Source organism: Ursus arctos, unplaced genomic scaffold (genome assembly GCF_023065955.2).
Source record: "Ursus arctos isolate Adak ecotype North America unplaced genomic scaffold, UrsArc2.0 scaffold_5, whole genome shotgun sequence".
In the NCBI taxonomy this organism is placed as follows: Eukaryota; Metazoa; Chordata; class Mammalia; order Carnivora; family Ursidae; genus Ursus; species Ursus arctos.
In genome coordinates, this window is record NW_026623067.1 from 23631133 (window position 1) to 23659030 (window position 27898).

Here is a 27898-nt window from a genome sequence, read left to right on the forward strand (position 1 = left end):
TTAGCAGAACCACCTCCAAAATTTAGTTCTACTGTAATTTTTTTTTTTTTTTAGGTGTATTTATTTGAGAGAGCGCGTGCGCGCGAGCACAGGGCACAGGCAGGGGAGGAGGAGAGAGAGAATCTCAAGCCGATCCCCGCTGAGCGTGGAGTCCAAAGCAGGGCTTAGTCCTTGACCCTGAGATCATGAGCTGAAATTAAGAGGCAGATGCTTAACCGACTGAACCACGCAGGCGCCCCCTAGTTCTATAATTTCTATTACCGCTAAATTATAGTTCTATAAGTACTATAATTTCTGAATGCCCCTTCCCACCTCCCACCCAAATTTGCAAGCAAAATCTCATGAATGATCACATTCAACAAATGACGACCTAATCCTTTATTTAACTACCCCCTTTCAGTCTGATTAAAAGCAATTGGAATAAATAAAACAGTCATTTTCACTACGTAAGGTTTACTTTCGAAGGGAGTCCAATAAAAAATTACTTTACCAAAGTACTGAATTCAAGGGCAGGCTTTAGAAAGTTGTGTTTTTTGCTTTTAATAGCAATAAGGTGTATAAACTCTAAAATCCAGCATGTGACCTGTGTGTGCCTAGCTACTACGCCCACTAGTTAATGATGAAATTTTCCCTGAACCCACATACAGCTTTAGGCTCCAAACCATTTTTTTATCTTAAAGCCTGGCAACTGATACACCTCTTTTCATAATAACTAGGTAAAGAAGTTTATCTCCTAGAATTCTGAAGTAACAGTTATGCTAGGCCTTTACGAGTCAGGGTAATTGCTAAAACATTAAATGACGTGGCAGAAAGATGATCTTCACTACTGAAGTAAGGGTTTAGGTACCTCTCTGAAGCCTAAAAAAATCACCTCTAATTAAAAAAAAAAAAAAACAATTTTCTGCAATACTTACCTGTAGTTTAGACTGAAGAGCCAGGTAAACACGAAGAATTTCTATGCTGCTACGTATTCGAACAGATGCTCTCTCTGGCTCAAAGTTTGGGTTGATCAAATCATTGAAGGGTTCATTTGTAACATCGTTTCCCAGCAAAGAATAGTAAAAGAAAAACTCAGGCTGTCTTTCTGGAAGTTTCATGGTACATGGAATTAACTAAACATTCAAGGAAAAAGAAAAGAGCATTAACTTGTAAACCATCATACATGCTTATGCGTGTGTGATGAACGCCAAGATATTTGCCAAAATGCTGATCTAAGTCTTGAAATAATTCACTCAAAATTTCTACATCTCTGAAAAATTACAACCAAATGACTGGTTTAATTTTTCAAGGTTTACCTTAGAAAAGCCCAGAGACTAAAGTATTTTTAAAGATTGCTGTTATTTTCAAGTTTACTTTTTATTCATCTGATCCATGAACGAGTCCATGAAAGTTCTTTTAGAAGAAAGTGGTCAAGTACTTTAAACTGAGCTTTATTTCCATATACCTTATTTCATCTTATTCTGCCACCCTCTCCAGTCATCAGAGGAGGGTTTTAAACAACCGTAATCCAAGCTATTAAATGTGACACCTTAGTCCAGGCCCTCAAGAAAAACGCTTCCTAGCCACTCTGTCAAATTTGGGAACCTTATAAATTAACAGCTGCAAAAGGCTATTTCCTTTCATAGGAGTGTTACTTCTCAAAGCTCGTAGTTTCATGGCCGCATATGGCAAAGACATGGATTCCTGGCCCATAAAACACCAAACACACTCTAAGTGTTCACTAGTACGCTGTTAAAAATCAGCTCTTGTGTTCGTCAAAGAAGATGGCTTCAGCATATCTTAGTTATCATACAACAGAGCTGCTATCTAAGACATGCTGGCAGGCCAAGCAGAGCTACAGCACAGCTTGTGGAGTTCGTGAAAATCAAAGAATTACCTGCTTAGAATGAAACAGCCCCATATTCAGTACGCAGTAAATATTCAATCGTCATTTCGTGTAAAATAATACAGCAGATACTCAATAGCTAGTGTGTCATATAAAGTATATTTTTATGTGTGAAGTGAACGTTTACTCCAACCCCATACATTAAACTGCCCGTGAGTAGATTTTAATCAGATTTATCTAGAGAGAGCCAGCACTTACACACCTACAGCTGTTAACAGATTCTGGATTAAGCCCCCAATCCTGGTTCCATCAACGGCTGACTGAGAAGCTTCGAACAAGTTCCCCTATCACTCTGTCCCTCCATTTCTTTTAGGGTCGTTGGAAGGATTAAAAGAGAGAATACATGTTCAACTGCACAACTCCACAACCCAGCACAGACTCAGCGGTTACATGAATGGGAAAATGTCTGAGGCCAAAATATAGTATCCTTACTTTCTGAGTTTAATTAGACAAGACTTTTTTCTTTGGTTTCTTCCATAATCAGAAAGCAATAAAAATTTTAAAAACTAAAGATGGCCCTCCAATATTTCATAGTATATTTAATTTTAATTTCCACTAAGAAAAGATTCCTTTAAAAATCCTTTAATGTCTTTGTATTTGGAAGGTTTTTTTTTTTAACCATAAATGTCCAATTTTTAAGAAAAGGAGCCACACAAGATTATCACCATCCGGTCTCCCCGCTCCTAACTCATTCCTCCAATCTACAACATGATAGCATCATGTCCTAAGTCACTGATGTGCATCTGAAAAAGTATTTTTTATTAGCTTTATTTGTTGCTTGATACTTTCTCCTAGTACCTTTCACTAGCTTGAGGAAAGAACTAAATGGCTAATTTATAAGACCCCTGGCTTGTCTGTAAATAATGAAAAAAGCAAACAACAAATATTAAATAATATCAAAAGATGAGTAGACTATTGGGCTCAATTTTTTAATTATTGTAAAGTACACGCAACAGAAAATGTACCATTGTAACGATTAAAAAGCGAGCACCTCAGTACCAGTGAGTATATTCACAAGGCCGTGCATGCACTGGTCCCTACATCTGGCTCCAGAAGGCGCTCACCTCCCCAGGACAAACACCGCAGCCATGAAGCAGTCTCCATTTCCCCCTTCCTCCAGCCCCAGGAAACCACAAATCTGCTCCAGGTCTCTATGGGTTCACCTGTGCTAGTGGATTTCATAGAAGTGCAGTCACACATCATGTGGTCCTGAGTGTCTGGCTTCTTTCACTCGGCCTGCGTTCAACGTCTGCCCGCACTGCAGCGCCTGACAGTACCCCACTCCGTTCTAGTCGTGCAATATTCCAGCGTACGGTGTGCATCTGGTTTACCCACTCAGCCACTGATGGACATCTGGGTTGTTTCCACCTTTTGGAGACTGTGAATACTGCTATGTACATTCCCGTACACGTTTTTATTTGAACACCTGTTTTCAGTTCTTTTGATTCACACCTAGCACTGAAATTGCTGGGTTCCATGGTAATTCGGTTTACTCTTGAGAGAAACCTGCCTGGCTTCCTTTTTAGCAGGGAGAGCCAAGAGCTAGTTGTCAATCTGGTTTTTGAGTTCTTAAAACTAAACTGAGCGACTGGTCCCAGTGAGTCACCTTGTATTACCAAGAACTGTTTTAGTGTTAGTTGTGGATTCAATAGGCCAATTACTCCCAACAAGCTGTTATCGTACAAACGTAGCTTCACACATACAAACTATGTGGGAGACATTCTGATTACATTGTCTCCTCCCTCATGCTTATATGGAAAGCTGGTATTATCACCAGTCTACTACTGAAAAACCTCAAGCCTCCGAAAGGTTACAGTGCCGAAGGGGAAGGAGCTAGCTAGTCAGCAGTGAGTGAGTGGTGAGAAAGAGAACCCGCGCAAATGCATCGTACTCCAAAACTGCGCAAGAGAGCAGAGAGCCTAATACCGCAACGAGAGAATAAGGGAAGTGACTCTATTTCCAGAAATACCTAGGCCATTTACTTAGCTGTACAACCTTCCTAAGAAATGGTTTCGTGATCTTGAAAATGAAAATAATCATCCCCTAAAGTTGTGGGAGGACTGAACACGGTAGTTAGCAAAATGCCTACTTCACGGAACAGGACACACAGTAAGTGATGAGGAACAATGATGCCTCCCTAGAGCTGAAAAAAACTAACAATAAAGTAGTAATGTAAGATGCCTTGCACCTACTTAATAACACAGTAAAAGTATAGTGGCCTCATTATCTAATGTGTCCCCTGATGTGGTTAATGAGGACAGTGGACATGTGACCTTACCCCAGCCAAACGGCATAGTAAGCTGGGGCAACCCATAAGCAGGGCTGTATGAAGCAGAAGAGAAACTGATGGAGAAAGGCAGAAGCATGAATTTGCTATGACAAAATTGTAAATATTTCCTGAGAAAAATCATTACCTAATATTCTAAATGTGGACTGTGTGGGAGCTGTGTACCTCTAAGAAAGTCAACAGTAAGGTAAAAAATGTAAGTCATAAGCCATAATTCTCTATTTCTGAAATTATTAATTTATTTCAATTGCTATAGACCAACATAAACTCGAGAAAACTGGGCTTGATCCTGAGAAAGACCATGGAGTAACAGCTCATTTTGTGTTGAGCCATTTTTGCGAAGAGGGAATGTTGGCACGGGTCCTGAGCGTCCCTGCACCTCTCGCTGAGGCACCGAGATCGCAAGGCCCAGACCACTGTCCCCCAGGCTGCTTCCCAGGGCTGCATGGGCAGCTGGTAAGCTCGAGGAATTAAGCGTCTTCTTGGAGAGAGACCGGAGAGAGACCAGGACTGTTTACGATTCAAGTGGTCTACTCCCCAAGTTCTGTGCTCCTCAGCCGTGGCACAAACCCACTCTGTGTGGGGCAGCCACCTGGGCCCCTCTGTGTCACCCTTGGAACATGGGGCAAGGAAGATGGCAGACAATATACAGATGTGCGTGTTGTCTGCTGTGCTGAGAGTAGTATAGTCCTTTGTCTCTGACCCAAGAACCTTCCGTCTTCTGGCACCATCCGAGAAGCAGTAATTACCGGAAGTGATTGTCGGGGGGAGGAGTTAAGATGGCAGAGGAGTAGGGGACCCCTTTTTCAGCCGGTCCCCCGAGTCGAGCTGGATAGGAACCAGACCAGCCTGAACACCCACGGAACCAGCCTGAGACACAGGAAGATGCATCTGGATCTCTACAAATGAACATCTCCAGCGCTGAGTATTGAGGTACGAGGCGGGGAGCCATGAAACTGTGCACAGATATCGGAAGATAAACGGAAGGGGGAGGGAGCCGCCGCGTTCGGGCGCCGGGAAGCGGTAGCCACTTGCACGGGAGAGCAGGCGGGCTCGCGGACGGCACCCGCAAAACAGCAGACTGAGACCGTGAGCCGGGTGCGCGCGCCACCAGGCATCTCGCGGAACACCGGAATCCCAGTGTGCTCACTAGATCCAGACTGAGACCGGGAGATCCGGGAGCGCGCGCGGGGCGGCTGGTGGCGTTAGAAACACAAAGGACAGAGACGCGCCGGCCCTGGAAGTGAGGGCTGGGACGCCGGGTGTGGGGCGCACATCCCGGGACGCTGCAGGGTTGAGCAGCACCAACAGTAACAGAGTTAAAGTGGCCAGAACATCAGTGGAGAACGGTCCGCGATCCCTCTGTTCTGAGACAGAGGCTGAGATTCGGCCACTGCTGCTCTGACTCTCAGAAGAGGCACAGCAAACCGCCAGGGAAAGCCGCCAGAGAACAAAAGCCTGGAAATACCGGCTCAGAGAGTGCCCATCCCCATCCCCCCTCGCAGGGGACACGGAGACTCTACCCAAACAGGGTTGCCTGAGTATCGGCGCGGCAGGCCCCTCCCCCAGAAGGCAGGCTGAAAAATCAAGAAGCCCACATCCCTAAGATCCCTATAAAACAAGGGCGCACGGCCTGGGTCCCGGTCAATAATTTGGGCTCTGGACAATCCCGCAACCTCTCCTCATCAGGATGACGAGAAGGAGAAATCCTCCCCCCAGCAAAGACAATGAGTCTGTGGCCTCTGCCACAGAACTAATGGATATGGATATAACCAAATTATCAGAAATGGAATTCAGAGTAACAATGGTCAAGATGATGTGCAGACTTGAAAAAAGTATTAACGAAAATGTTAATGAGAATATAGAATCTCTAAGGGCAGAAATGAGAGCGAATCTGGCAGAAATTAAAAATTCTATGAGCCAAATGCAGGCAAAACTAGAGGCTCTGACGGCCAGGGTCAATGAGGCAGAAGAACGTATTGGCAAATTGGAGGATGGGTTAGTAGAAGAAAAAACTAAAATAGAATCTGGGCTCAAAAAAATCCACGCACAGGAATGTAGGTTACGGGAGATTACTGACTCAATGAAACGTTCCAATGTCAGAATCATCGGCATCCCAGAGCGGGTGGAGAAAAACAAGAGGTCTAGAAGGGATATTTAAACAAATTGTGGCTGAAAACTTCCCTAATCTAGCAAGGGAAACAAACATTCGTGTCCAAGAGGCAGAGGGGACCCCTCCCAAGCTCAACCACGACAAACCTACGCCACGTCACGTCATAGTGCATTCGCAAATATTAGATGCAAGGATACAGTATTGAAAGCGGCCAGGGCAAAGAAATTTCTCACGTACCAAGGCAAAGGTATCAGAATTACGTCAGACCTGTCTACACAGACCTGGAATGAGAGAAAGGGTTGGGGGGGGGCGCATTTTTAAAGCTCTTTCAGAGAAAAACATGCAGCCAAGGATCCTTTATCCAGCAAGGCTGTCATTCAGAATTGATGGAGAAATAAAGACCTTCCAGAATCGCCAGTCATTGACCAATTTCGTAACCACGAAACCAGCCTTACAGGAGATATGAAGGGGGGTTCTATAAAGGTAAAAAGGCCCCAAGAGTGATACAGAACAGAAAGTCACAATCTATAGAAACAAAGACTTTACTGGCAACATGGCATCATTAAAATCATCTCTCTCAATATTCAGTCTCAATGTAAATGGCCTAAATGCTCCCATAAAACACCACAGGGTTGCAGACTGGATAAAAAGACATGACCCATCCATTTGCTGTCTACAAGAGACTCATTTTGAACCTAAAGATGCATTCAGACTGAAAGTAAAGGGATGGAATACCATCTTTCACGCCAATGGACCTCAAAAGAAAGCTGGGGTAGCAATTCTCATATCAGACAGATTGGATTTTAAACTAAAGACTATAGTTAGGGACACAGAAGGGCACTATATTATTCTTAAAGGATGTATCCAACAAGTGGATATGACAATTATAAATATATATGCCCCCACCAGGGGAGCAGCAAGATACACAAGCCAACTCTTAACCAGAATAAAGAGACATATAGATAAAAATACATTAATAGTAGGGGACCTCAACACTCCACTATCAGCAACAGACAGAGCACCGGAGCAGAAAACCAATATAGAAACAAGAGCTTTGAATGCCATACTCGACGAGTTGGACCTCATAGATATATATAGAACACTACACCCCAGAACCAAAGAATACTCATTCTATTCTAATGCCCATGGAACATTCTCAAGAATAGACCATGTTCTGGGACACAAAACAGGTCTGAACCGATACCAAAAGACTGAAATTATCTCCTGCAAAATATCTCAGACCACAACGTTCCGAAATTGGAACTCAACCACAAGGAAAAATTTGGAAGAAACTCAAACACTTGGGAGACTAAGAACCATCCTGCTCAGGAATGACTCGATAAACCAGGAAATCAAAAATCAATTTAAACAATTTATGGAGACCAACGAGAATGAAAACACAACGGTCCAAAACCTATGGGATACTGCAAAGGCAGTCCTAAGGGGGAAATACATAGCCATCCAAGCCTCACTCAAAAGAATAGAAAAATCTAAAATACAGTTTTTATATTCTCACCTCAAGAAGCTGGAACAGCAACAGAGGGACAGGCCTAATGAGGCATGAGGAAGCAGTTGACCAAGATTAGAGCAGAAATCAATGAATTAGAAACCAGAAGTACAGTAGAGCAGATCAACAGGACTAGAAGCTGGTTCTTTGAGAGAATCAATAAAATTGACAAACCACTGGCAAGACTTATCCAAAAGAATAGAGAAAGGACCCAGATTAGTAAAATTATGAACGAAAAAGGAGAGGTCACGACCAACACCAATGAAATTGGAAGGATTATTAGAAACTTTTATCAACATCTATATGCCAATAAATTAAGTAACCTGGAAGAGATGGAGGCCTTCCTGGAAACCTATAAACTACCAAGACTGAAACAGGAAGAAATCGATTTTTTAAACAGGCCAATTATGAAGACATTGAGTCAGTGATAAACAACCTTCCAAATAACAAAACTCCAGGCCCGGACGGTTTTCCTGGGGAATTCTACCAAACATTCAAAGAAGAAATAATACCTATTCTCCTAAAGCTATTTCAAAAAATAGAAACAGAAGGAAAGCTACCAAACTCATTCTATGAGGCCAATATTACCTTGATCCCCAAACCAGGCAAAGACCCCACCAAAAAGGAGAATTACAGACCAATTTCCCTAATGAATATGGACGCCAAAATCCTCAACAATATCCTGGCTAATAGAATCCAACATAACATTAAAGGATTATCCGTCATGACCAAGTGGGATTCATCCCTGGGATGCAAGCGCGGTTCAACATTCGCAAATCAATCAGCGTGATACATCATATCAACAAGAAAAGACTCAGGAACCATAGGATCCTCTCAATTGATGCAGAAAAAGCATTTGACAAAATACAGCATCTTTTCCTGATTAAAACCCTTCAGAGTGTAGGAATAGAGGGTACATTCCTCAATCTCATAAAAGCCATCTATGAAAAGCCTACAGCAAATATTATTCTCAATGGGGAAAAGCTAGAAGCCTTTCCCTTAAGATCAGGAACTCGACAAGGATGCCCACTCTCGCCACTATTATTCAACATAGTACTAGAAGTCCTTGCAACAGCAATCAGACAACAAAAAGGGATCAAAGGTATCCAAATCGGCAAAGAAGAAGCCAAACTGTCTCTCTTCGCAGATGACATGATACTCTATATGGAAAACCCAAAAGAATCCACTCCCAAACTATTAGAAGTTATAGAGCAGTTCAGTAATGTGGCGGGATACAAAAATCAATGCTCAGAATCAGTTGCATTTCTATACACGAATAATGAGACTGAAGAAAAGAAATTAGGGAATCCATCCCATTTACAATAGCACCAAAAACCATACGTTACCTTGGAATTCACTTAACCAGAGACGTAAAGGACTTATATTATAGAAAGTATAAATCACTCTTGAAAGACATTGAGGAAGACACAAAAAGATGGAAAAATATTCCATGCTCATGGATCGGAAGAATTAACATAGTTAAAATGTCCATGCTACCCAGAGCAATCTACACTTTCAATGCTATCCCGACCAAAATACCGATGACATTTTTTCAAAGAACTGGAATAGTCCTTAAATTTGTATGGAACCAGAAAAGGCCCCGAATCGCCAAGGAATTGTTGAAAAGGAAAAACAAAGCTGGGGGCATCACAATGCCAGACTTCAAGCTGTACTACAAAGCTGTGATCACAAAGACAGCATGGTACTGGCACCAAAATAGACACATAGACCAATGGAACAGAATAGAGAACCCAGAAATGGACCCTCGGCTCTTTGGGCAACTAATCTTTGATAAAGCAGGAAAAAACATCCGGTGGAAAAAAGACAGTCTCTTCAATAAATGGTGCTGGAAAAATTGGACAGCTACATGCAAGAATGAAACTTGACCACTCTCTCACACTGTACACAAAAATAAACTCCAAATGGATGAAAGACCTCGATGTGAGACAGGAATCCATCAAAATCCTAGAGGAGAACATAGGCAGCAACCTCTACGACATCGGCCAAAGCAACCTTTTTCATGACACATCTCCAAAGGCAAGAGAAACAAAAGCTAAATTGAACTTGTGGGGCTTCATCAAGATAAAAAGCTTCTGCACAGCCAAGGAAACAGTCAAAAGAACTAAGAGGCAGCCCACGGAATGGGAGAATATATTTGCAAATGATGCTACAGATAAAAGACTGGTATGCAAGATCTACAAAGAACTTCTCAAACTCAATACACGAGAAACAAACAAATCATAAAATGGGCAGAAGATATGAACAGACACTTTTCCAATGATGACATACAAATGGTTAACAGACACATGAAAAAAATGTTCAAAATTACTAGCCATCAGGGAAATTCAAATCAAAACCACACTAAGATACCACCTTATGCCAGTTAGAATGGCAAAAATTGACAAGGCAAGAAACAACAATTGCTGGAGAGGATGTGGAGAAAGGGGATCCCTCCTACATTGTTGGTGGGAATGCAAGTTGGTACAGCCACTCTGGAAAACAGTGTGGAGGTCCCTTAAAAAGTTAAAAATTGAGCTACCCTATGACCCAGCCATTGCACTACTGGGTATTTACCCCAAAGATACAGACGTAGTGAAGAGAAGGGCTATATGCACCCCAATGTTCATAGCAGCATTGTCCACAATAGCCAAATCGTGGAAGGAACCGAGATGCCCTTCAACAGATGACTGGATTAAGAAGTTGTGGTCCATATATATAATGGAATATTACTCAGCCATCAGAAAGAATGAGTTCTCAACATTTGCTACAACATGGACAGCACTGGAGGAGATAATGCTAAGTGAAATAAGTCAAGCAGAGAAAGACAACTATCATATGATTTCTCTCATCTATGGAACATAAGAACTGGGAAGATCGGTAGGGGAAGAAAGGGATAAAGAAAGGGGGGGTGATCAGAAGGGGGAATGAAGCATGAGAGACTATGGACTCTGGGAAACAAACTGAGGGCTTCAGAGGGGAGAGGGGTGGGGGAATGGGATAGGCTGGTGATGGGTAGTAAGGAGGGCACGTATTGCATGGTGCAGTGGGTGTTCTACGCAACTAATGAATCATCGAACTTTACATCAGAAAGCGGGGATGGTGACTAACATAATAAAAAAACATTAAAAAAACAAAAAAGCAGTAATTACCAAATTTGTTAGTTTGTAAATAAGGTAAAATCTAATCCCAGATGATACCTATTGAAGTATGACAGAGACCGAGTGTTCCCAACATAGAACAATTCTCCGAAAAGTCACTTTTTCAACACTTGGAAAAAAAATCCTTTCAGACCAGTCCTTAAAATAGCACGCAGTGGGAAACAGTGTTTATGACAGGCTTTCTTCTAAATCCTAAGAGATTTTAATTTTTTTCTCTTACTACTAAAATCATACCAATTAAGTCTGTTCTTAAAGCAGAAATACTTTCTGATATGAATGAAAACATTTTTCTACATCTTTTTAAAAGTGTAAAAAAAAAAGTCCACTTTGCAAATCTTTTTAATACCTAAAAGGCAAATTTTAATTAAAAAAAAAAAAAAGAAAAAGAAAGAAAGGAAAGGAAAGAAAGAAAATCACTGTTTTCAGTTCTTTGTGACTCACTCCCCAGAGGGCAAGTCTCACCTGCTCCAGCTGGGTAGCAAAGGCGATGGTCACCGACAGAACGAAGGAGTCGGTGCAATAGTCCACTGGTCCGATCTGATGGTAGCCTCCCTCCTCATTCAGCACGGCCACGATGTCCTTGGGATCCAGTCCAGACAGGCCGGCAGGTACTTTACGGGGGAAACCACAATTCAACTACATTAGAGTTTGCCGTAAACCACTCTAAGATTCTGAAAGCTGGTTATGCTTTGTATTTTGCTTGGCAGTTCTCACGGATATAGTCAGTACCTCAGTAAGGTTTCCTGTGAATTTTTTTTTTAAACACACTCTCCCAAGAAACCTTACTTAACCACCATTTTCTTTCTAAGTCAAAATACGGTTAACATTTTAAAACTGAATAAACCACGGAGAAGAGGCATCATGGGTCTGCCGAAGGAAGTGAATCTAAACTGGGAACTGAAACATCAGCCCCGTGCAGCTAAGAAGGGAGAGGTGAAGGAACGGAATAAGGGAGGAGACAGAGAACAGTGTTCCAGGCAGAAGGAACTGCACTAGGAGCACGGGGCGGGGGAGGGGGGCGTGGTGTGCGGGCTCCTGGCTGAGGACTGACCCGCAGGAAGACGGAGCGGAGCCCCAACACCTGGCCTTCCTGCGCGCCACGCTCAAACACTGAGGTAGTTTTCCAAGAACAGGAGGAAAGCATGAAACAATTTGGGGACGTGATAAAATGCACACGTCAGATATACACAACCCTCAGCAGTAAGCAACCCTCTCCAGATTCCTATTTTGCAGCCTGAGAAATTATACGTTTGGCTTGAAAAGTTTAAAACCAAACATTTCCCTAAGCAGCTGCTGAAAGGGCAGCTCAGACTCTGATGGGGGGCGAGGGGGAGGGGCAGCACGCGGGGGTAACCCCGAAGAAATGAGCTTACTGCAGCACTGGCTAAACAGAGCTCAACAGTTCCGCAGACAGACACTCCAGTAACAGACCAAGGTTCCGATCCCAATTCAGCCATTTACCAGTTTTACGGGGAAACTACAGGATTTCCTTTTGTTCCCATTTTTGTTCTGCAAAGCTTTTATAATGTTGTTTAGAAGATCAAATTAAATAATGAAAGTAAAGCCCTTACACAGCATCTATCACTTTAATAAAGACAGCCATAAAATAGTAAGGTCAGCAGAGCTCAGAAGTGCAAAGAGTGTAACTATGACAGGTCTCCTGGTGTCAGCGAGTTACAGGTATGGAAAGGGACAACAATTAGGATAAACCTTATGTAAGACTGGAGGGAATGAAGGTGTCAATGTGAATGTACACGGTTCGCTAAACGTATGGATAAACACGGATATAAAGGTATATATGTAACTGTGGCTGGTGCGTGTATATATATCCATGTTCGTGTGTGTGTGTGTGTGTGTGTGTGTGTGTGTGTGTGTACATACATGAACTTACTCCCTCACTTTTTTCACTGGAAGGCCCTGGGAGCAGAACACCCCAAGAGCAACTGGCATACCCTGCACCTGGACCTTGACTCCTAAACAGCTTTCTTTGCTAAAAGGAAGCAGGGTTCCCTAAACAAACAGCTGAATCCAGGGCTGAGATAGGAAAGAACATCAGCCTGTACCGTCTTCCTACACCAGAAACCAAGAAAAAGCTCAAAGAATTATATGGAGACGGGCGAAAGTTGAAAACAGATACACACTACATGTTAATCAAGTAACCAAAATGAGTATCACCATATCCTCAGCAATGGGACAAACCAAAATTTTATGCCACCTGCAAAGATGAGAGGAGAGCAGGGCATCACTTCTGTGACATTCACGCCGGAGATGTACCACCTCAATCTGCCATCGGACAAGCCAAAGCAGTGCAGGGGGACAGGTTCACCCGAACACTGAGACTCAGTCACAGGACTACAAAAAGGTTCCCCTCTCCCAACACCTTACCCCTGTGTTACTAAAGGCCCATTTCTGTTTAGCTAGTGTATCGTGTCCACCTTTCAACAAAAAAATTACAAGGCATACCAAAACACAAAATAAACCAAACAAAAATCTAAGCTTCTATCTCAGGAAAACAGAAAACAGCAGCAAATTTTTGCAAATTAAATTCAAAGCCAGCAGAGGGAGAGAAACAATAAAAACTGGAGCTTAAATCAATGATATGGAAATCAATGAAGAAAACCAAAGAAACCAAAAGCTGGCTCTCCAAAAACATCGATCACACCATTAAGCATTTAGTCAATGTTGCTAAGAGAAAAGGAGAGAAAACACAAATTATCAATAACAAAAGAAGGGACATCACTACAGATTCCACTGACATTAAAAGGATACTGAAGGAAAACTAGGAGAACAACTTTACACGCAAAAATTTGATAACCTCCACGAAATGGACCAATTGCCTTGAAAGACAAAGTCTGCCCAAACTCACACAATCTGAATAGGCCTGTATCTTCTAATGAAATTGAATCAATAACTTTACAAAACAGAAAGCACCAGACCCTGATGACTTCATTGGTGAATTCTAGCAAACATTCAAGGAAGATATACCAATTCTCTCTCATCTTTCTCAGACGATAGAAGCAGAGGTAATAATTCCTAACTCTAAGAGGCCAGCATTACCCTGATGTCAAAAACCAGACCAAGACATTACAAAAAAGAAAACAACAGACCACTATCTCTTATTAACATACATGCACAGATTCTCAACAAAATATTAGTCGACTGAATCCAACTATGCATGAAAAGAACTACGTACCACAACCAAATGCCATTTTGCTCAGGTACGCAAGGCTGCTTCAACCCTGGAAAATGTTACTATGATCCGTCAGATCAACAGGCTGAAGAAAAACCACATGACGGCATCGAAAGATGCAGAAAAAGCATGTGACAAAATCCAACACTCGGTAATGATAAAACACCCTAAGCCAACTACAAGTAGAGAGAAACTTCCTCAACTTGACGAAGAACATCCATAAAAACCCTACAGGAACACGGCAAGGAGATCCCCTTTCATCAGTGTTTCTAAGTATCATATTCCAGGTCCCGGCTAATGGGGGAAGATAAACAAAGGAGACAAAGGCGTGCCGAGCGGAATAAAGACATAAAACGGTCTTTGTTGGCAGATGATGCAAAATACATTCCTAGCAGAATCATATCTGTAAATACAACAGACACCAAACTGATGATTGCCGGGGAGGGCACACTGAATGAGGGACAGTGGGAGGTACGGGCTTCCGGTCACGGAACGAGTCAGTCACAGGGACGAAAGGTACAGCGCAGGGATGGTACTGTGACACCCTTGTATGGGGACAGAGGGGCTCTACGCTTGTGAGCACAGCGTAAGGAACAGACTTGTCAAACCTCTGTGTTGTACACTTGAAACTAATAGGACATTGATGTCAACTATGCTACAATTAAAAAACAAAAACCAGCGTTTGCCAGAGTTAGGTAGGAGGGAGGGAGAAGCAGAGTAGACAATTTTTAGAGCAGTCAAACTCTTCCGTGGGACACTACAATCGCAGGTGTGTCATTACACATTCGTCTAAACTTACACACTGTAATACAAACACCAAAAGTAAATCCTAGTATCAACTATGGACTTTGGGTGATCGTGAATTGTTAACGTCGGTTCATCAGTTTTACCAAGTGTCCCCTCTGGTGAGGGATGTTGATGGTGGGGAGGCTCTGTGGCCAGGGAGATGGGGGTATGCAGCAACAATCTGTACTTCACACTCGATTTCGCTGTGAACCTCAAAAGACTCTAAAAAATAAAGTTTATTTAAAAAAAAAAAAAAAAAAGGAAGGTGTTGTTAATAGCTGAGGGAAGAGAGAACAGCCGAAGTTTCTGGCTTTCCTGCACTCACTCTAGGAAGAAGATTTTCCTAAGTATCAATTTTTAAGAAAACAAAATTCTGCTTTCCTCTGTTATATACCAAATAAAGAAAAGAACATCTTGCTTTATTTCTCGGTTTTGTAAACAAGAGCTTAGAGCAGCAAGTGCTGCGTGTTTAATAATCGCACGTGTGTCTGATGCGCTTGAGTAAAATCGGTTCACGGTCCTATGTGTGTTTGCCTATCACGCCGTAGCTCACCGTTCCTGAAGTCCCAGTCCACAGTGACAACTTTTCAGACAATGTCCTTAGAGATGATGCACAAACCTTTTCCATCTCGAGGGGGGGCTCCTTTGGCTTTAAAACTATCCACTGGGGCCTTTGTGTCTGTTTCCAAAGCAATGCTTATCTGTATCTCAGCCTTGAACTTGGTGTATTTATTACTCAACAGCTGGTACCATTTTGGAGCCTGGAGAGTAAAACAAAGCAAAACCACCTCAATAATTAATATGAAATCGACGACAGCGGGCAACATTCTGGAAGGTTCCAAATATATTTCCTGTAGTTTCTGAGTACTTTCTCTGCTTTTAAAATATTTTTCACATTTTCTGCCAAAGAATGTAATCCTACTTAGGAACCTAACTGAACTTCCTCTTGGAAAAAATAAGTTTAGACTACCCATTTTCCATTTCCCTAACCCCTCATCTTTTCATTTTTTCTGGTATACCTTTGCTGCGGGCCCCCATTTCTCCTTTGTTCCGCATGTATCCAATGAGGGAAAAGGAAAGCTAGCGCTAACAAAAACACTAACAAAACACAAAAGCGGAGAGACCTGGTGTCGAGTTCTGGGTAATGAACCACACAGCTGACTAAAATATAAAGGCTTTCTCACAGAATCAAGCATTCTAAATTACCTCACCACCCTCCCACAGTAATTGTGAGAAATTCTGGTAACCAAGCCAGCCTGCCCTATCATGGCCCAGGACCCCGTGTTTCACTCCTGCGGGGTCACCACGGCAATTCACGGACACAGTGTTCTTACTCTGAGCGCTATTCCATAAAGCCACGCAAACCGGTGCTTATACAGATTAAAAACCAAAAGCTGCTGTTTTGTATCCAGCTACGCGTGGTAAGTAAAGTAGGACGAACTAGGCCCTAGCCTTTAAATAAACCCACACCCAAGGTTTTGTTTTGTATTTTTAAAGGAAAAACTCAGAGTCCCTTGCTGTATTTTTTATGATAGATATTTTAAGTATGGGCCTGAGAAAGAGTTTCAGCGACTCAGAAAATTTTTGATTTTTCCATTACCTAACCTAGAAAAACAAATCTGGGTTTTTCTGTGTTTACGTTCATTTATGGAGAATCAATTTATTTTGAACTTCTTATATTCTACTCACCAATTCAAATACTTCTGCAAATAAACAGGAGAGAAAAAGCAAGACAACATCTGGCTTTCCTAAAACTCTTAAGTTCTGAGACATTTCTCCTTATCTCTGATAGAGATAAAAAAAACAATTATGATAACAAAGGGTCTATAGGCCTGGGGGCGGGGCCTGGGCGGGGGAGGGGGGCAATGTCAAGAGCATTCCCAGGCAGGACGTCCTCCCAGGGATCCTACCCCTAGGACAATTCACCTTGTCTGTAACCTAAGCCTCCGCACAGGAGTCTTGCTCCAGTTGTAGTAAAGCTAGTTAAGGGCAACATCAGGGGCACAACCATGGTTATGGGGCTAAAACTCAAGAAAGAAAACCTTTTTCAGAACCTGGGCACAGAGAGCTGAGGAGTACCCAAGGAGGGAGGAGAGGCAGATTCTCTTTTAAAAAATATTTTTTAAAATTTCAGTTTCTTTTGAAGGATTCCAAATTTGGGCTAAGCTAACGGGCTCATTTCTATATCATGACTACCAGCAGCGAAAACGTTGGTAAATAGATCCATTTTTCTGCACAGAATCCTACTTTAGGGTTCCAATCAGGAATAAAGGACTTCAAAAAACAAGTGGTTTTTTTCCACTTTCTTCTCTTAAGAGAGTTGTGACAAAACAAAGTTATTAACAAAAATTGGAAGTGAGCATTTCCAAAGTCAGTAACATAAAATAAGGTTAGAAGAGATTATAAAAAGATGGAAGAGACATTTTCAGTAACAGAAAACACTGACCTAGGAATCAAGACCCTGAATTCTTTTTCCTTCTTTCTGTGTGTGTGTGCGTGTGTGTGTATGTGCATGCGCGCGTGTGCAAGTTTGTGGGAGGCGAGCATACTGTTTTGGTCATCGAAGCGCAGTGCGGTAAGTTCACTTGCTCTGCTACAGGAGGAAAGCAAGGAGCGGGACGCAGAGAAACCCATCGGAAGGCTACTACCACAGCCAAGTTAAGAAAGGACAGTGGCTCAGGCTGCGAGGGCGGTGGCGAGAATACAGAACAGCAGCTGGATCAGGAAGGGGCAGCTGGAGGCCCGACACCAACTGGGAAGGGGGGCTACGGAGGCTGAAGAGGGAGGCGAGGAGGAAGACTCCTGGACTTCCAGCCTGCATGCTTGGAAGGGACTGAAACCTAAGAACTACCATGCTGCCTCAAACCCCACCCACCCCACAACCTTTCAGGTCCAGTATTCCGTGTCCTTTCCATCAATCTGGTATCTACTAAAAATCGTCAACTAACAGAATCAGTAACAAAACATCAAGAGGCTAGTACCTGCTTTGTTTCCTGAGCAGTTCTTAAGTCTAGAACAATGTAACCTATAGTCTCCTTGGCTGAAGATACAGGATCCAAGGCAAAACACTGCAGTTTGATAGGAGTTCGTTGCAACCTGTAAGGTAACAATTTACATTACGGATAAAGTAGCTTCTGCTTAGTATTTCCTGATGTTCTGTTAGCTTTGAAAAAGCTGCCCACCACTATCAAAACAATTATTTTGTTGGATAACCAAAAACTATTCTATATTTTCTGAAAACTTCTTCCACTGACACCAACTATTAATTATGCCTATTTATCTTTATACCAAGTAATATTCAAAGCCCGTCAAAAATCTTGGTCTCTCATCTGAGAAGCTATGCTGTAGGGCAGTGTTTTTCAAGCTTCTATAATATAAAGACCTCTTTTAAAGTAAAAAACTACAATGAATCCTCAAAATTGATTTCAAAATGTTTTCCTTATACTGTCACACAAACATAAAACTACAAATATATAAGCTAAAGCTTTTTGTCACTAAAATAATGAAATTAACTTAGGAATTAATTACCATAAACATCACAAACTATTCCAGAAGTCACTGAAAACAAAATTCTGATCTTCTCTAAGAATTTTTACTTTGTAATTTTATTTGCTCTAGTCCTAAGTCACAGCCATGAATGATTTTGTTTCCCCAAATAAAAGTATTTTCAATGCTTTTTAAAATACAAGTATCTGTACTCTTGCCGGTTTCTAGTTATCGGAGTTCATGAAATAAGATGTTCTAACTTTAAGCCTGTTTTATGTACTGATCCAAGTGTTTTCATGTCTAAAATTAAGTATAAAATGAATTAGAAAGAGTCCCCTATGTAATTACTATAAACGTTATCTCTATATATCCTTGGCAAGCCAGGCCAAGTAGATAGTAAATGAAGTAATAGAAATTACATAAACTCCAACCCTTATTTCATAGTGGGTAAGCATCATTATAGCCCTTCTAGAATATATCTATTCCCTTCTAGAATATCTATTCTCTCAGAAAAAGCTAGGTGTAGTGGTTACAAATGTAGGCTCCAGAGCTCGAGTGGCTAAACTCTACTGCTATCCAGCTCACTGATTTACAACAAGTTACTTCCCTTCTTAGGCCTCAGTTTTCTCACCTGTAACGGGGGAAATCCAACCACCTGCTTCATAGGGTTGATCCAATGCTCAAATCAATTACTACTGCCAAGTACTTTGAAAAACTCCTGGCACATAAGAAAACCACTAAACGAACATTATCATCATTGTTACTATAATTTAATAAGATAAATTTCTTCATCTCTAGGAGCCTAAAAAACAGAGCAGAACCAACTGAAAATAAGAGTCACCTGTGCTGATGGAGGGCTTTCCGGTCGATCTCCCAGGCTAACTCGGTAGCAAATTCTGGCTGGTCGGTGTGGTCCACAGGGTCAGTAGCCAACTGTTCTCCATCAAACTTTGCTTCTACCACAAGCATATGCTTTGGACGCTTGGGGAAATGGCGACCTGGAATAAAAGAGCATACAGGTTAATCACAAGTATACAAAAATCAAATAGGATCTTTTAGCACGTGGTTTAAAAACTGACCTGCGTCAGGCTGACGTATATATTCCACTACCTACTAACACAGACTCATGGTCCTCGGGAAAGGGATCAAACTGAAGGCTTCAAGTTGTAGATTAGTGCTTCTCAAAGGTTAACGTGCAAGACTCATCTGGGACGCTGTTAAAGTATAGATTCTGGTTCACTAGGTCTAGGGTGGGCCTGAGAGGCTGCATTCATTACCCACGTGATGTCAATGCTGTTGTCCTCGATTCACCCTTTGAGCAGCAATGATCTCAGTGACGTTTAGAATTAAACAAAAACATGGTTCCACCAATATTAGCTATTACTATATCAGCTGTTAATACAGAGCAGTGAAGTCATCCAGAGAGTCGGGAAACAATCAAATTAGCAAAAGCCAATCAACCTGCATCTTAATTTTCCTGTTTACACAGTTGAGAACACTCAGCAAATCAGCCGGAGAAAAGCAGACACGTGTTTTCATTCATTCACTCAAATCTCAAGGCCAATTCTGTAAATTATCAGATTTGGTACTGCCTGACTCCACTCCTTCACTGTTTACTGAAGGCAGAGCAGAGCCAGGTATTAACCATGTCAAATGATGGGATGCAAAGAGTCAAACAGAGTACTTGCCCTCAAGGCATGGAAGGTCTAGTGAAAAGAGACAAACTGAAGACGCTGCGAACAGGAAGCTGAAGAACTAAAGAACAAGGATCTTACAGTCAACCTGTTTACAGGTCTGGTGAGGGGCATTTTGAGGAGACGAGCGTTGACCCCTGTTAAGTAAATACATGCCAGCTGCTACTCACCCTGGAACAAGCTACACGTAAGGAAGGGCTCAGAAAGATCTCGATTGCCAGCCTGTGACTTTCTACCTGAAGCTCTCATCTGCAACTCCCCACTTAGGAGTCCTAGCACAGAGGGCACGGCTCTCGAAATAGGCAATCACAGAGGCCTTTCTCTGGTCATCATTTTGAGCCGCTCTAAAAGATCACCAGCTTCCCCCAATTAAGTTCATCAATGTCAAAAAACAAAAAAACAACCTTTATTGTCAGCCACGTTACCCTAAGTTCCAACTGGCCTGAGACCAGAGAATACGCGTTAGAACGAACAGGTGCCTGCCTCATTCCAAAGACAATACTCTGAGAACAGAAACCTCATCTTTTTCACCCTTGGAATCCAGCACACAGCCCCAGTTTTAGTCATGGAAGAAATCTCATCCTTTTCTTTTGAATAAAGGGCATTTCTAGAGGTGCAGTCAAGAACCTGCAGGTAGCTCGATAGAAGTAAAGAGCTGGGAACACAGGAACATATGGCCGGAGAAGAGATCAAGCTGAAAAGGTAGGTAAGTGGTCTCTCGTAAAGGGCCATGAATCCTGTTCTAAAAAGTATAGACATTATCCTTTAGGACACCGAAGGATTTGAAGACAATTGGATCTGCATTTCAAAAGATGACCCTAGATAGTACTGTGAGCAGAAGTTCCCTGAGAAGGAAAACCAAACCATTCGTGAAACAGACTACTGAAAAGATAACCACAATAGATTGGGTCCATAACGAGGCCGCAAAGCAGGGTGCTCAGAGCGGAAAAATTCTCATTTAGAAGTTTCCGTGGTGCCCCCAGTATTATTTTAAAAATAAACCCAACAAAACTCAGTTTGGAAGGTGGGGTTGGAGAAGGAACCCAGGAAGATGAGGATACTCAGGTTCTGGGCTTAAGGCAACAGCATGGCTACGATGAATGGAAACAAACAAAACGAGACACTTTGCAGGGAGGTCCCCACTCCAGCGGTAGCTATGTGTGTGGCAACACCTAACTGACATCCCTGAATCCAGGTTCCCTCCCTGCACACCACTACGAAACTGGCAAATAATGCTCTCCTACTTAGGAATACGGGCTGCCTCCCTCTTTTTCCTCCAAGCTCTATCCACTCCAGCTACACAAGCTTATTTTACCAGAATATTCCTCAACGTTCACCTCCCTTGACCCCGGGCATCTTGCAGGCTTCTTCACCATTCCATCCACCATACTTACTCCATCACTGGCCTGGGTTATCTAACCGCCAGCAAGGACTTTCTTCCATCCTTACTTACCACTCACAGCCCTTAAGCCATCATCCCCACTCACCCCCAAAACCTATGTTTACGGCCCACGTCCAGTGTTTTTAATATTATAAAGCATTCCGCCATACTGTGTCCTGCAGATGAATCGGATCTCCCCAAGAAGGGAGTGAATTCAGGTTCCCTTCCCTGCACATCCCTGAAGGGAAAAAGTGCCTTCTATGTCGGTTTGCTGCTATGCTACAGGGAGCAAGTACCAAGTCCAAAAGCTTTTATTAACCAAATTATAAGGATTTCAATCCTCGGGCTTTAAACAATCAGTAATATACCAGTTAAAAATGACCCAACACTTTACAGCTTCTGCTCAGTTTTGTTCCAAAACTCATTACAACTCATTCCCTCTCATCCCCCAAACAGTGCCAAGCCTCCACAAAGGATCTCCACTAGGTGGTTAAAAAAAAAAAAAAAAGAAAGAAAGAAAGAAAAAAGGAAAAAAAAAAAAAGCCAGCCATTCCTCTGGCCCACTCAAGATGACTGTTGTCACGTTAGTCATAACCTATCTTCACTCTACCTACCAATTCCTATGCCCCCCACTTTCTGCCACCTACTCTCCAACCACCCTGAATTTAAGCAATTGCAGACAATGCCCTTGCTTTTCCATACCTTAAGTGCTCTCTGCTCTTCAAAGCCCTCCCTTCCTTTTTTCCCTAGACACAAACCTCATTATCCCTTAGGACCCAAATCAATGTCACCTCCGCTGAGAAATCATCCTGAGAGCTTGCCTTTCCTTCTTCCGAACCCTGATGAATTACACACATTCTCCATGCTATACCCTGAGCTTTTAGGACTAGGGCTGTTCTACCCTTCCATTCCCAGGACAGTGCCTGCCACTCAAAGAGCCTCCAATAGACAAATGTCATTTATTCAACCTACCGGACTTCAAGGCACGTACAACAGACCGTCTTGACAACTCTAGTCCTCTAAGTCCCCTATCAAGACTCGCAAAGGGAATGGCCCCCCGCAATACTGCAGAAAACCTGTATTCGACTCACAAATGGTATCACCAGGAGGCCGCTGAACAGAACGTGCTTTGCAGGCCCACACAACTCACAGATAAAAGTCATCAACATGCTGCTTCTGATGGAAATCGTCTTTCCTACATTCTCTGGGGCTCTGGCTACTCACGCTAAATACCACCTATCCCTGATAGCTCTCATGCTCCCTTAGAGGTGTTTAAATTCACGGCCTCACAGACCTAACAGACTCACAGCTGTGAACGAGACCTGGGGGAGCGCAAAAGCAAAGATGACAAAGTTCTTAAGGTTAACCAAGCCTCGGTCGCACGCCGCTCTGTTAAAACTCTGCCAGCAGCAGTTGCAAAAGCCAGCCCCCGGCCGCTCACCTTCTAGGATGGACACGACGATGAGCAGTTGGTCGGACTTGGAGACCATGGTCGCGGTGGGCGGCCCGCAGGCGGGGTCTGCTTGGGGGAAGAGGGACCCGGGTGAGACGCGGCAGGCCCGCGACCACCAGCAGGGCTCCCGGCGGAGCTCCCACCGCCCGCCCACGGCTCCCGACGCCGGGACCCCGCTCCGCGGCCCGGGCCTGCCCCCTCCTGCAGCGCGCCGGGCTCCCCGGCCCCGGGCCGCCAGCCCAGCCCTAGCCTGCCCCGACTCAAGGCAACGGCAAAGGCCGCTCGGCCTGTCTGCAGGGAGAGGTGAGCCCGCCGCCAGAGGACCTTTTGCCGCCTGCGTTGCCGCTTTTCCAAACGCCCGGGCAGCTGCAGCGGCAGCCGCGGCGCCCCACTTCCGCCTAGCAACCAGGCCCGCAGGCCCAGTGCCGGGGGAAAGCTGGAGGACAAAGGGTGATAGAGACCAGGGCAGTCGCGGATAGAACGCCCCTCCGCCCGCTTCGCCTCCTGCCCTTTTATGCTATGTTCCAGAGCTCTAGGGAGACTAGTCCACTGCCTCACAGCGCCCCCTGCTAGCCGGACGGGGGAAGGCAGGCACGTTGGCGGGGCCCGACTGCGCAGGCGCACTCCTGCCGCGAACGCTTCCGGCAGCGCCACTACGAGGAGTGTGAATGTGGTGTGTTCTCTGCTTTTTCACCCGCAAACAAGACCTGGGAAATACAGCAATGGAGATGGAGAACACGCACGCTCACACACACACACACACACACACCCACAGCTCCGTTCAGATCCCCAGCGTCACGACTGCTTAAAAATGAAATCACAGAATGATTTAATAACGATTTAAGTCTGAACTGAAAAATGCCTAGCTAGGAGTCGCGCCGCCCCGCAAACGTTCACGTTTTTGAAAACAAGTAGCGTCAATACGGTAATTACTGTAACTGCTGGCGGTGACGTAAACTCTCCGAGAATTTCCTGTACTTTAGAAATTACCCTGAAATAAAAACATTGTCACGTGGGCAGGGAAATTAAAAGTATAGGTTCTCCGGCCCCCTCTGACAACTGGGTAACTAATTAGCGCAATCAAGACCGAAATTAAGGCATCCCCCCTCCCGACCTTCAGGCTTTATTTTAGTAAAGATTAGAAATCCTTTGGAGGTTATCTGGCTTGAAAGTGGATTTCGGGCGGGGTGGGGGTGGGGAGGGGTGAACGAGAAGGAAAAAACGATCCCCACCCCACCCCCATTCGTGCCAAAAGGAAAGGAGAAGGATGTGCACATGGGGTTAGACGACTCCTAAGACCCTTTCCGTCCCCTTCGGAGTTCCCGGAAATGAGGCATTATGCAATATAAAACCAAAGTAATGATCTACTTCGGGTTCACCGTTGAACAATGCATTCTTATGTGTAAGATGTCAAACAGACACAAAAGTAGATAGAATAATACAGTGAAACACCAAGTACCCAAAACACGGCTTCAACAATTATCAATTGATGACCAATCTTCATCTGCTCCGTTAATTTGGAGGAAGTCCCTGACATCGTATCAATTCATCTCTGTCAACATGTACCTCTAAAACATAAAACATCTTGATATATTACTTAACCTCAATTGCATTATTTTACCTAAAAAATTAAAAATAATTCCTTAAAACCTTAAGTGTACATTGTTCAAATTTCCCTGATTGTCTAATAATTATTTTTCAGTTGTTTTCATTCAAATCAGGATCCAAAGTGGTTCCAAAACAGTGTATTTGGTTGATGTCTTTCATATCTTTTCAAGTAGAGGTACTCACTTTCACTTTTTGTTCCCCTTAAAACTCTTCATTAAAGAAATTGGTCATGTACCCTGTGGATTTTACCAGTCTAAATGCTGTTGATACAAGACCAATGTCATTATTTAACATATCACCTGTTGAACAGTCTAATGAAGAGGTCCACATTGACAATACTCGAGACCCACAAAAGGATCAACGACAGCAAGCCAGATACAAGCTTATTATGGTGTAAAACACTGCTTAGTTTAAACCCTAGACAGAAGGAGACCAAAGCAATGAGACCAAGGGTCTCCAACGCAAAGCATACCCCTGGAAATCAGAGTTTAGGACCTAATTCTACCATTTACATGCTAGCTGACCCTAGGCAAGTCACTTAGCCTCTCTGAGCCTCAATTTCAGCTATACAATAGTAGTATACATAATTTCTTAGTTCAGGACATAAACGTAGTAAATGCCAGTTAGTTATTATCTTTTTATATAAACAGTAACAGACCTTAAGTTAGTAGCTGTACAAGAAGTAGGGAATTGCCATCAATACCCTTCATTGTTTTGTTTTACGACATTTCAGGCTGACAAGCTAGCTTGTAAACCATCACTGAATGTCAGACAATAATCTCAAATCAGAAAAGAAAATCTGACAAACCATTACAATTAACTAGGAAACTTTCTCACATAGTAAAATTTGCATAGGGTTTTTTTTATCTGGACTCTTCTGAACAACACAATTACTCTCAAAATCCTATCACAGCTTCTGAAGTCATCAACTTAGTGAGTTCTTTTTTTTACATACTGTACAAAGTTAATACCATAAAATTCCACATACATCCCATCTAGAAATGGGATCATAACTCCACCAGCATCTTTATCTGTTCCATCATAGCCTCTTTATCTGTTATTCTAGAATCTAATTTTTTCAGACATGATATTAAGTAGTAGTAACGTCAGTTCTAGCATAAACCATCATATTTTAGCCTAAATTTACTTAGATAAATGCTCATAAGATACACAAATGTTGTCTAATAGACAAGGTGAGATTGATTATAAACATGCAAATTTAAATTGTCCTCCTAGAAGCTTATCATATTAGGTAGCTTTCTGTTTCTATGGATTTCTACCGAAAAAATAAAACGACAGAACAGAACAAAAAAAGGATTTTGACTCACGTTAAGTCTTTCTTTTTCAAGCTATGTAACATTTTTGAAAAACACTTTAGTTATAGTAGGTCTCCAGTTTTTTATCTATCCAGCAACATTTATGGCTCAAGACAGGAAGGATCAGGAGCTATGTTCCCCTGTCTGTCCCTTCCCTCTTCTTGTCCCTTCTCTACACACACACACACACACACACACACACACGTGCACTTAGCACAATGTCAGACAAGCTAGTAGAAGTAACAACATGAGCACGTTTACTGAATACCTGAGATGTCCAAGAGCACGGCGCCAGACCCTGACCCTCCAGACCCTGACCTCCCTCCTTCTGGCAGAGGGAGGGAGAATGGAGGCCATGACCTCTACTCATTTAGCGTCAACAAGACTTGACTTCTAATCGGCATCAGATAACATTAAACCTGGCAATGAATTTGGGTGCCCCCACTCCCCCAAAGAAGAGTCACTAATGTCCACAGCAGGGGAGGCAAGGTGGCCCAGTAGTGAAGAGCCATACTGACCTGTGTTCCAAGTTCCACTCTGTGACTTGGCCATGTCGCTGTTCTCTGAGCCTCGGCTTCCCCATCTGTGAAACAGGGTTATTAGGTGTTGGTGAAGATTAACTGGCGTTACTTCCGTGAGGAGCCGGGGCCATGATGACATCTCTGAAGGTCATGGCCATTGGGATGGTGGATGTGGACAGATGGATCATTTTGTCATGTTTCGTTTGTGGTGCCGCAAAGAAAATCAGCTTTTTTCTATTCCCTCACCTTGGCCTCTATTTATGTTCTGAGGGTGCTACCCTCCCGAAACAGTGTCTCTCCCTGGCCCCTGGGAAAGGCCACAGCGGGGCGCCCCACAGTCACCCGCTCGTTCAGGTCACGTGGCTGCAATTAACCCGTGCCACGTGCGGGGCCGCACCTGCCCAAAGCAGGCCGGACCTTCTCAGCCCAGCTGCTTACGGCCACCTGGTAAAAGCCAGGTTTTCTATATTTCCCTAAGAAGCTAGAATCGTAGAGGTTAATGTGAACGTCTTTGATTTTCATAATTTATTTATTTATTTTGAGAGAGAGAGAGGAAGTGCAGAGGGAGTTGGCTCAGTGCACAGCCCAACGCGGGCCTCAATCCCACAACTCTGAGATCATGACCTGAGCCCAATCAAGAATCAGACACTTAACTGAGGGACCCACGCAGGCGCCCCTCTCATTTGATTTTTCAGTGCTGGTTACTGGGGGCGCCCAGGGCGGGCTCCATTGGTAAAGCGTCTGCCTTCGGCTCAGATCATGATCCTGGGGTCCTGGGATGGAGCCCCCTGAGTCTGGCTTCCTGCTCACCAGGCAGTCTGCTTCTCCCTCTCCCTCTGCTGCTCCCTCTGCTTGGGCTCTCTCTCTGTGACAAATAACTAATGAAAATCTTTAACAAAATAATAAATGCTGGTAACTAATTTCAGCTAAAAACAACAACAACTACATGAGCCAACCAAAACTTATTCCGAACACACTTTAGTTACCTCTGACCTACACTCAGGAAGGTGGTTCTAATGGGCATCCCTGAAGGGCAGCAAAAGCACAGGAGTCTGGAAAGGAGAAGATATTCCCTCTGAGTCGGAAGGAGAGGACTGAAAGACAATGTGCTGGGGACCCCCATTCCCCTCCTTGGCAGAAGCTTCTGAAGGGGCAGAAACGAAGACTAGCTCTGTGGGGTCCCCAGGGAAAGGAGAGCCTAGCCCCCCATTTATCATCCTTGGCACAAGTTCTTATGCCCCTAATTTGACACAGAATCAGCAAACTCACTAGAAGTCAAGAGACCCCGGAGGTTTGGATGATGGATGACTTGTCAGTAACAGGGAAGGGCAAAACCTCGCAAGCCCTCCCCAATATTTGCTCGATGTAAGAACCCAAACGCCTTCATACAACATTTTGTGTGTGCAGTGGGGAACCCCAGGGGTGACCGAGATGGAATTTCTGCCTGGGCAGGAGGAGCTTGCAGTCCAATGTAAGAGTCTGAAGAAAAGCCACATTTCTTGTTCTCCCTCCT

General features: G+C 43.4%; 1 protein-coding gene across 8 annotated transcripts in view; it reads right to left on the reverse strand.

Moving 5' to 3' along the window:
* Positions 1-26406, reverse strand: part of CEP120 (centrosomal protein 120) — a 74115-nt gene extending 47709 nt beyond the window's left edge. For 3 of the 8 annotated variants that reach the window (XM_044387352.3, XM_044387353.3, XM_044387351.3), the window contains exons 1-6: positions 26383-26406; positions 19254-19410; positions 17908-18022; positions 15546-15687; positions 11413-11561; positions 915-1112 (exon numbers count right to left, since the gene is read on the reverse strand). In XM_044387352.3, the coding sequence (XP_044243287.3) occupies positions 915-1112; positions 11413-11561; positions 15546-15687; positions 17908-18022; positions 19254-19381 (732 nt within the window). In that variant the 5' untranslated portion in view covers positions 19382-19410; positions 26383-26406. Of the gene's footprint in view, positions 1-914; positions 1113-11412; positions 11562-15545; positions 15688-17907; positions 18023-19253; positions 19411-22928; positions 23470-26382 lie in introns of those variants that run through there. The other 5 variants (XM_048220727.2, XM_048220725.2, XM_026507841.4 and 2 more) reach the window with 4 other exon arrangements.
* Between the last annotated feature and the right edge of the window lie 1492 nt (positions 26407-27898).